The sequence below is a fragment of the Pundamilia nyererei genome, unplaced genomic scaffold, assembly GCF_000239375.1.
Source record: "Pundamilia nyererei isolate P.nyererei 1_Seehausen unplaced genomic scaffold, PunNye1.0 scaffold00175, whole genome shotgun sequence".
NCBI lineage: Eukaryota > Metazoa > Chordata > Actinopteri > Cichliformes > Cichlidae > Pundamilia > Pundamilia nyererei.
In genome coordinates, this window is record NW_005187576.1 from 336,851 (window position 1) to 347,471 (window position 10,621).

The 10,621-nt window shown below is 38.1% G+C and overlaps 1 protein-coding gene across 1 annotated transcript; it reads left to right on the forward strand.

The window, feature by feature from the left end:
* Positions 1-444: 444 nt before the first annotated feature.
* hacd2 (3-hydroxyacyl-CoA dehydratase 2) lies at positions 445-10,363 on the forward strand. Its single transcript, XM_005746213.1, has 7 exons — positions 445-679; positions 2,113-2,230; positions 3,074-3,092; positions 5,665-5,753; positions 6,313-6,434; positions 7,877-8,055; positions 9,247-10,363. Exons 1-7 carry the CDS (start codon positions 555-557, stop codon positions 9,327-9,329), a joined length of 735 nt encoding a protein of 244 aa, XP_005746270.1. The 5' UTR covers positions 445-554; the 3' UTR covers positions 9,330-10,363.
* Positions 10,364-10,621: the final 258 nt, after the last annotated feature.

Consider the following 10,621-nt stretch of genomic DNA (forward strand, 5'->3'; position numbering starts at 1 on the left):
GGGGGTTTATTAAAGGTTGAATACACTCAGAAGCAATACATAAATAAATAAATATTTTAAACATTGGGTCCTCCATAACGATACTTTCATTGCTGATTAGCAATTCCAAGTCAGAACAATCAAATATTCTGTGCCACTTATTTGCCACAGAAAATTATTCATTATTTAGAAAACGAATAAGGCAATGTGAAGAAACACAAACCGGGCCCCTGAAACAGGGTGGCACAAACCGCCACCTGCAGTCACAGGACCTGACGATGATAAGTGATCCTGCACACTTTGCAGGCAGTAATTTAGTTAAATAAGGCAAATAAAAATATTTTAAAATAATAAACTTAAATAAGAGAATAAATACATATATTTTTGATGTTTTAAAAATGAATATTTATTTAATTGTTTTTATTTATTTATTTTTAAACTACGCTTCTCAAAACGAAGACGGAAGTGAGGTGGAGCGAACATCCCGTTTCAGTACGACACTTCCTGGTGTGGCCCATGTTCCTTTCCTGACACCCGCCGTCGTTCAGGAGCGGAGACCGTTGATAGTTGCAGTTATGTCGGCAGCTGCTTCGGGGACCAGCAAGGCGGCCCACGGCGATGTGGCTGCGAAGAGAAAGAAGGGACCCGGTGCCCTGGCCACGGCATATCTCGTCATTTACAACGTTGTTATGACAGCGGGGTACGTAGCGTGTTTCCTCGTGCTAATGCTGCTGGGTGGTGGATGATAGAAATGTCTCTGGTGGTGCTGATGGGCTGTGCTAAATAATGGGCGAAGGAGTTCCCCATTGTAGTGTTACAGCGTTAATATTCTTCCAGTTTTTTGCAGTTATTAATGTCATAAACATGCCTAAGCGCGCTAAGGAGAAGCACAACTTTGGACGTTGTTCCTCCTGCATCCAACGGCTTACAAAGATTAACATTAGAGGAGCAACAGACAGCCACCTGGCGTGGACATTAATTGTGACTGACGGGACGCTACTCCATACAGTACAGGAATATTATGACAGATATTCATTGTGTGCGGGTTTTTTTTTAGTTGTTTTATGTCAGAAAGTGCGGATTCACGCATTGGACATGCTGTTTTGTTGGATTACTGAGATTGATTTTTGTTTATTTAGCACCCGCTCAAATGAATGAGAGAGAATTATGAAAATGAAAGAAAGATTATCGTAAATGTTACCAAAACCACATGTGATAGTTTATAATATTAAAATAAAGTAATCTTTTTAAGGACTAAAAAGACAATTCGGTGATTTAAATGAGATTTTTTTTAAACCTACAAATGAGTTGTTGTTGTTGTTTTTTAAAGTGTATGTTTGGAGAAAGAATACGATTGTGATGGAGGTTGTTGTTTTGCATTTGTAATAATGCAAACATATTTTCTTAGCTTTTCAAATGGTAGTTATCTTGAACCGTGTACACAGTAATCCTTTTGCAGATTTTATTGCTCTGATTTTCAGACTGTTGCACAATTGAATGGTGACTTGTTTGCTGACTGTTCCAACCAGTTAGGCCACATTTACCCTCCTCAGTATTGACGGCCTGTACAGTGCTTGCTTTGTGCTGAGCACTTAGGGTGTTTTTTCGCAGGCACGGTTTTGCATATTCAGCCACAGCCGCTAAGCAGACCTGCTCAGTTTCTGCCTAACTGGCCCCAGAGTTGATATCAAATGCATCCAAGATGGAGATTAAGAGTCATTAAAACCAGAGTGTGAAATGAAACTTTCTCTGAATTAATCTTAACTACATTATTTTTATTTAGTTCGCGTCTGACATTTCCAGCTCAGGGACCAATCCTTGAAATGAGGAAAAATATATACAAAGAATTGGTAGCACAAGGTGGTCCAGCACCACCACTAAGCACCCAGTAATAAGACCTCTTAAATATTTTTTTTCTATAACTTGTTACCTGTGTGTGTGTGTTGTGTTTGTCTGTGTGCACATGTTTGCCAAAAGATGCAAAAATCGCAGCTGTTTTAATGGCTGCTTTTGACTGTATGTCACATAAACTACAGACGCATCATAAGATGTTTATTTCTACAGCAAGATCATCTGGTAGGCCTTGTTTTTCATTTATGAAGTGACCACATTGCATTTTCCTCTACTGTTTAGGTGGCTGGTGATAGCTGTGGGTTTGGTTCGAGCTTACCTGGCCAGAGGAAGCTACCATGGGCTGTATTACTCCATAGAGAAACCTCTGAAGTTCTTTCAGACTGGAGCTGTTCTCGAGGTGAGATAACCACTAAAGGTGTGGCATAACTGATAAAAACTGAGCATGCAGCAGGTGTATGGTCTGTTGAATATGTGGTATTATTTCAGAGGTCACTACTATTGCTCATATCAGCACACACTATCAGTTTTGTATGTACAGACTAGTAATGAGAAAAAAATCATTTTATTAATCCAGCATTAGCCTTTTGACACATATAGGGCAAACTAATAATGGACAGTGTCTAACAGTGTCTTTGAGTTTGGTATGCCCTGATAACTGATAACTTAACATGCCTCTCCATGCCATGTTGAAGCCACACAGTTAATGACTTAAGGATTTTAGTTTCTATTTTAAGTATTTTAAGATCCTAAAATTATAGTTTGGTGCAAACTACAAATGAATATCATTTTCTAATGTTTTTCAACACTAGGTTAAAAAATGTTTGTAGACATTCTTTTAGCCTTACATGTGTTTAGAGTGGTCATGCTAACACACATACTGACCCAGATGTGTGTAGTGAGTGTTAGAGGTGTTGCAGTGATGCTGTCCATACGCACTGTATACTTAAAGTCAATATATTCCATTCATCAAATGACACATGCACTACCGACCTCAGCTTAGTTAGGTGATCAAAAATAGGACCAATGATTTTTGACTTGGTTCAGTGACTCTCAGCATTTTGTTTCAATAGAATATATAATGTATTAACGGGGTAGGTATTTGGAACATTTTTTATAGGAAATCTTCGAGTTCTTCTGCGTATAAACTGGACCAACAGTAGCTACAGTTAAAAATGTGTCCGTGTACTTTATTCCAGAAACAGATTGAGTCAATTTCTATGATCATTTTTCTCTTTTACAGATACTGCACTGTGCTGTAGGTGAGTTTCTCCTCAGACTGCACCTTCCCTCACTTACACTTGCTTCGTGTCACCAGTGAAGCACAGATTAGATTTAGATCCATCCATTCAGTCATCCTTTTAGGTAAAGCTTCCTCACCAAGTACCCAGGACTAAAGTTTTATATATCTTCAAAGGGTAATGTGCAGAAATGCTTAAAAACAGCTGTTTAATTTGATTAAGCTTCTTTTTTTTTTAACAAGGAAGGGAAATTCTTGAACGACCTTTGTTTGTGAGGCAGTGTTAACCTAATGTGGGTTTGTTTGATGGTGGGAAAAGCCCGAGTTCCTGGAGAAAACCCACACAAGCACAGGGAGAGAACACTGTCTGCACACAGAAGAAGCTCCCAGGCGTTAGTCCTTACCACTGAGCCACACGCTGCCCACTGAAACACAGTTATAAATACAGAAGCAAATACAGTGGCTTGCAAAAGTATTCAGGCCCCTTGAACTTTTTCACATATTTCCTCTTCCATATTGTAAGCTAGGTACCCGTGTCAGAAATGGAGTACATTGATTGTTTGTATTTTATAAATTTGATCATGCCTTAAACCCATGGCACATAAATATGTGTATTCAGCGTTTAATATGGTGTAAGTATTTTAGGCAGCTCTCTGATTTTATCCCCAAAAGAGGGAACATCCTCTGGGAGACTGTTTGGTGTGCTTCCCATTAGACCAGTTCCAGATAGTCCAGATCCAGCGAGCATTAAAACTCTTCTAGTGACTCAAATTTACTTCACTTTTTCTCAGTATGACCTTCAGTTACCTCTGCTACAGGGTGAAATATGTTAAAGATGCTGGAGAAATCGAGTATCAGATGTTTGTTGTTTACATTCCGAACAGAATATGAAGTAACCTTGATGGCTGTTTAGTTAATGACACATTTGGGTGGTTTTAAATTTGTAGATGGCTCGTTTCTTTTCTAAACCAGTGCTATTTATTCCAGAGGTTTGAAAAATGTAGTTTAATTTGTGAAATCTTTGACCTTCACAACCAAGTTAACTCATCTTTACTGGAACACAGACACCCAGTTGCACCTTGTTGTTTGATCCTCAAACACGTCAGTTATTATAACGTCATTTTTTTTACTGGGCAACGCATGTTTGCAGAGCTCATATTGACAAATCGGATAACAAAGCTTGATATCTCAGTTTACAGTTTTGACAGAAGACATAATTATGAGTCGTGAAATCGCATTTGTAGATGTAAGTCAGATGTAAATATGTACAGACAAACAAAACCTTTTCACATCTGAAGTGTGTACAAAAAAAGAGGGCAGAGAAGCTGTTTGCTTACGTGGCGTTAATGTGATGAGGAGAGTGGCTGTGGCCTGGTTGGCCACGGTTGTAATGCACAAACCTTTCTCTCCGTTATCTGGGATTTGAAGCTAAAGCTAACTGACCTTTCATACTGTAAACAGGCTACCCGAGGCTGCTGTCCACACACACACACACACACTGCATCATCATTTATAACTGTCCTATATGTGGATATGTTACTCACAAAGTCTCTCATCAGCATCTTTCTCAAATGTACTACTTTAAAAATTACATTATTATGATTATTATTATTAGCAATTTTAAATTTTAGTGAAAAGCTACAATTTAGACTGTGAATGGAAGCTTAGTCCCACCATAACAACATATGACCCTTGAGGTTCCTGGGAACTCCCACAAAGGTGGTTAGACATTGTGGCAAGTGTTTACATGTCTGTCTGTCACTCTGTGGACACATTTTGTTAGTGTGGTAAAGTCATAACTGTGCAAGGTACCGCCACAAAGCTTTGCAGATGTGTAGCTGAGGCCAAAATGAACGTGGGCTCAAATATAGTTGTGCTCTGATCTATGATTGCAGGGCCAAATATTGATTTAAAGGAGCACAGATGTTAATAAATGGTTCATTGTTTGGTATGAACCTTTGTTTGTGTTACACATTTGTAACTAAGTTGTATACAAAGTATACAAAAATATAATAAAAGTGCTTAATATTTCCTTATAGCAGTTTAAGCCCTTACGTGCTACATACTGCTAGTAAAAAAACAAAACAAAACTATACATCAGGACAGGTGTAACACGTTTAATATTCAGAATTAAACTGAATTAACTATTGAAAACAACATATTCTTTCTTCTTCTTTTTTTCTTCTTTTTTTGTCATCACTTAGGACAGATTCATCTTATTTCTTTCTTTCTTTCGATCAAACTTTACTGGAATTGTCACTGGGCAAACAGAGCTCTTGGTGACTGCCATGCGTTTTGACCCGTACAGAGGAGCAGCTAAAACATGTGAAGTGTGAGTTAACACAGTGTACATGCAGAGCGTCTGCAGGCTTTCAAGGTTAACCTGTCTATAGCTGATGGACGGCAGCTGGTGCATTGCAGAAATGTTCCGCGCTTTACAATTAATGTTCTGAAAGTGACTGTGTAGACATGAATAGATTTTCTGTATAGCTGAAAGGGTGTACCAAAGAGAGGACAGTTTTAGTCAGCTGTACTAAAACCAGTAGTCTTGCATGCTTATATGTTCAGTGTTTGTGTGTTGCCTCATCTCCCAGGAATCGTACCATCCTCTGTGGTCCTGACTGGATTCCAGGTCATGTCCCGGGTCTTCCTCACGTGGGCTGTCACGCACAGTGTCAAAGAGGTACAGCGAGTTTCTTTCCTTTTGCTACTTGTGTAAACTGAACTTGAATTACACCGTCCTTCTACGTCGTTTCATTCACTTAAATTCAAAATTGACCAGCTGATCTACTGTTTGCCCTGTTTGTAGCTTGAAGAGGAGTAAACGAGTAAGTAACATTACAGTTTTGCTGTAAGGCTGCAGGAATGAATCGACAGCATCTGTCTAATCTCTGATGGGTTTTATTTCCTGTTTGTCTGAATGATGCTGCACTGACATTTCTCTCAAACTGTTCTCTCGTCCCCTTTACATGAATGCATTTCTAGGGTGTATTTAGAAGAGTGAATTAATGCATAGTGCGCTTGTCTCTTTAACATAAAATGTACGTTGTTTTTAAAATAATATTTAAGGATAGTGAATGTTGGCCTGCAGTGTGATCTGAGCATCTGAAACAAACAGCATGGTTCTGTGAGGGGGGGAAAGTCAAGTTTGGCCTACAGCAGAGTAACTACTGTAACATGATGCAAGGCCGTCTGTTCGCCTGTTCTCCCTCCATCATCCTTCTTTTTCTGTGTGTGCGCAGGTTCAAAGTGAGGACAGTGTACTGCTGTTTGTCACAGCCTGGACTGTCACAGAGATTATCCGCTACTCCTTCTACACCTTCAGCCTGCTCAATCACCTGCCATACCTCATCAAATGGGCTAGGTAAGAAATAATTAAAGAGTATTTTCATCCAATGGAGGACTGAAAGTGCTAAAAGTAAGAATAAAAGATGAAATAATAAACAACAACCTGAACTAAAGTAATAAAAAAGGCATTAATAATTTCTTTAAATTCTTAATATTTAATCTGCTTCCTGTGTTTAAATATATTTTCATCATCATCTTAAGAATTACATGATTAATGATTTTTTTAAAAATATATTTATTTATGTTTTGCTTTGCATATTTTATCTCATTTTTCTTAACTTATTTCTCTTTGTTTGCTTATGTTTCTTCATCCTTTTTTTTTGCATATTATCAAAATGATAATGTGCAAATTCAAATTTATTGAATTGCATTGTGGCTCAACCTTTTACCTGTTAGTTGATCGATGCAAAGATAAACAGAAATGGCTGACTGGAGTCAGGTCCTTAGAGAACAAAGACACCAAGCTGCTAATAATGCTTTCAGTCAGGACAAATTTCAATCTGTTAATAATTACATAAAAAATGCAATAAAAATAGACTCCTTGGGTGTTCCACTGTTAGTTCTCAGCCTGTTTTCCAAACAAAATAATAAATGTAATTAATGTAATTAAAGGAAAATGATTGATTAATGTTTTTGTTTACTTGACCTCTTTTCAAACCTAATTCAATCCTTTATGAATGAAAATCTTAAGGTTGTATTACGTGAAAAGAAGATGCTAAAGCAGTAAGGAGTCGCTGTTCATCATCACATTACGTCAAACACTGCCAAATTATTTTGTCGATGTCATCAAACATGCAGAAAAGCTTGTGCTTCAACAATTAAAACACAAGCCTCTCTCTGTCTGCATCTACAACCAAGGCAACAGTTGTTAAGAGCCTCCCTCCCCGAGGTCTTTGTTGCTAGGAAGCAAATGGGACCATTGCTATATTGGTGTTCAACTCTGAGTTTGACGTGAGCCCTGAGAGACAGAAATTTGTTGTGCATTTGTGGAAAATTCATTGCAGGATCACGGAAGACAGTCGCTGGGTTTGGAGTGCAAGTTATAGAAGAGACAGATGAAGAGTTTTCTCTCTGTAGAAGACAACATCTTCATTGTGTGCACGTGTCATATTTAATTGCAAACTTTGCTTCTTTCTGTTTAAAACGTGTGATTGCTTAACACTTCAATGATTTAGGATCTTTTTGAGTTGCATTTTTTGCACCTGCTGTTGCTTTATGTTTGTGTCACAGTATATATTTAAATCATGTCAATGATTTCTGCGTGATTTCAGATTTAATACTCTAAATTCTGCTTTGCATTATTACTCTTAATGTTTTCTATCACCTCTTACTTAGTGTTTTAGGGAATGATTTACTACGATACTGCTTCCTGTTACTAAAACAGCAAATAAACGATAAAGTGATGAGGCTAATTGTTTCTTTCCCTTCCCCTCTCATTTATAAACCTCTGTACTGTAGGTACACCTTCTTCATCGTGTTGTATCCCATGGGAGTGACTGGGGAACTGCTGACTATCTATGCAGCGCTGCCATACGTGCAGAAGACAGGCCTGTACTCTGTTACCTTACCCAACAAGTACAACTTCTCTTTCGACTACTACACCTTCCTCATCCTCATCATGATTTCCTACATTCCCCGTAAGTCAAAGGCGAGACTTTCCATTCTACCTTGTGTAGTGAAATAGCCCATTGTTCATTTGCAGGTTGTTGTTTTTTGCATCAGAAACTGATCAATAAATGCCATTTTAGACATTTAGTTTTGAAAAATATTTGCAGACTCCTAATCAAACATGCAGAGCTCCCTGTGGGAGGATTCTCAGATGGCTTTTTGCATGTTGCAAAGCATTTCTCACTCTCATAACTTCATTTAGAGGCTTTTACTTTTTCACTTAGGAGATATAGTACTAAAGTGCTAAATTAAAAAAGTCTTCCCTTTTCTTTTGAACAGGGAAGGCAGTTTTGCCCTTAAAACACTAGAAATCTGTTTATGTATGCGAATCGCACTTAAGGATTCACTACTGTTGGTTGGTGACTGCTATGAGCTGAGTGCTGCTTGTTTGTGGCCACCCTAATATTTACACATTTCACAACAGAGAGCCTGTAAAACTGAGAAAAGAACTAAAGATGGCTTGAAAAGTTAGGAAATGTGTGTTTGGTTGGATATTTCTTTGTTGCAATAATACTTCTTGGCAATAAATTTGATGTTGCCATGTTTAAGTTGAAGGTTTCGGGGCTGCAGCTACCAAATAGGATGTTGATGAGTGAGAAGTGATGGACTTATGTTATCAACCTTGTCAACAACAGTGAAAGGGATTTTGGTCCTAGTTGTCTCTGACAGCCCGGTTATTTACGATCTCTATCTGAAGAAAATGTTTTTTGTATCCTAGCAACAATAAGTGCTGAGAGAAGGGTGCTGAAAATGAGGTCATGGCTGCCTTCAGCTGCCTGTGGACACAGACCCATAATGACATAAGCTATTACATAATTAGTGGGGTTTTTAAAAGAAAAAATAAACGCGCATATCAAAGGCATAATTACAATATTATGCACTCAGTGGTCACATTATTAGATATGCATGTGGAATCTATTGCAACTGGTTATAGTTTTCCCCTTTTTTGTGGTATTGTAGGAAATGTGTAGATAGAAAGTTGGTTCATATTTTGTTGTTGTTGTTTAGTGGTCTGTGTGTAATTTCTCAGTGGTGAACGTGTTCTCTTAAGCACTCAATATCTGCACTTTGACTTAACTGTAACTTGAATAGGAGTTGGTGCACTGATCTGCATTTATTGGAGAATGTATTAATTTGTTCTTTCCCCCTGCCTCTCCCAGTCTTTCCCCAGCTCTACTTCCACATGATCCGGCAGAGGAAGAAGGTGCTGGGTCACATAGAGGACTACGGCAAAGTGGAGTGAGCCCAGCGGCATTCAGCAAGATTCAAACGAGGGGGGAGAAAATGAAAAAAGAAACCAAAACATCAAATAAACGAGGAACAAAATTACGCTTATTGGAAACCCGACCAGGTTTAAACTGCCAGAACTGACCTGGCAGACGGTCCAATTATCAAGTAACTTTCTTTAATACAGCCGTTGTTGTGGTTGTACACAAAGAACTGGTGTTATCTTTTTGTTTAGTTTTTTCTCTTTTATATTATTCATGAACAAACTTACAGAGCTACTTTTGTTTAGTCAGAGAGCTTGCAGCTGTGAAGGATCTGTATTTTGACTTGGGTACAGTCGAGCGGCTGTCTGAGCAGTGAGCAGAGCTCCATCACGTAAAGCTTGATTCGAATTATACAGTGATATAATTCATACCTCTCCCCGCTTCCCTTCCCCTCTTTTTAAATGAAACTTAAAAAAAAAAAAAGTAGAGTAGATTTGTTGCCTCCCCACGACTCGTTTTTTGGTTTCTTTTAAGACGCTTTGCTTTAGAAAGAACGATGTGAAGTCTAATACTGAAAATTGGTGTCTGTAGGTTTTGCAGGTACAGTGTTCGTTGCTGCAAACTGTGGTCCAGATGTTTGTGTTCTGTCATTTATTTTATTTAAAAGTTTGATTACATTCCTGATTTAGTTCAATAAACCTTTCATTCCATGCTTGCATGCTTGGGTTTTCCTGTCCATTTTATTCCTCTCAGCCGTTGTTTGCTTGTTTGTGGTTGTGGAGTCTGCCTCAGCTTAGTTTATGTTTACTCTCTAAAAGCTTTAAAAGTTTCCTGGCTTTTCAAGTGATGACTGTGAGCCGTGTCCTTTGATTTCTTCATTGTTTGATGTCCAGGTGGTTCAGACACTAATTCCTGTGACTAGACAAGTCCTGTTTTTGTTTTTTTTTCCTGTGCACATCCATCATTTTTCTGCCTTTTGTTTCTTTAATCTGTTGGATGTTTATAGCATTGTTAGCTTCATTTAAATGATACTTTAAGCGTCAAGATTAAAGCATTCCTGCTCCTTTAAGCTCCTAGTGTGTACCCCACCTCTTACAAACACAGTCCGTGTGTCTTAAAGGGGATGTTTTAAAAAGAAAACACTTACAAAGAAGTTATTTTGGCTTAAGATACGGGACACTTAAGCAAAAAATAAAAAAGAGCAGATAGCACAATCTGTAGTAGCAACAGTGTTTTGGGATGAAATAAGCTTTGATAATGTAAAACTGCATTGTAGCCTAAATATGTGTTGGAGTTTTCACTTTTATTTAAAAAAATCCAGATT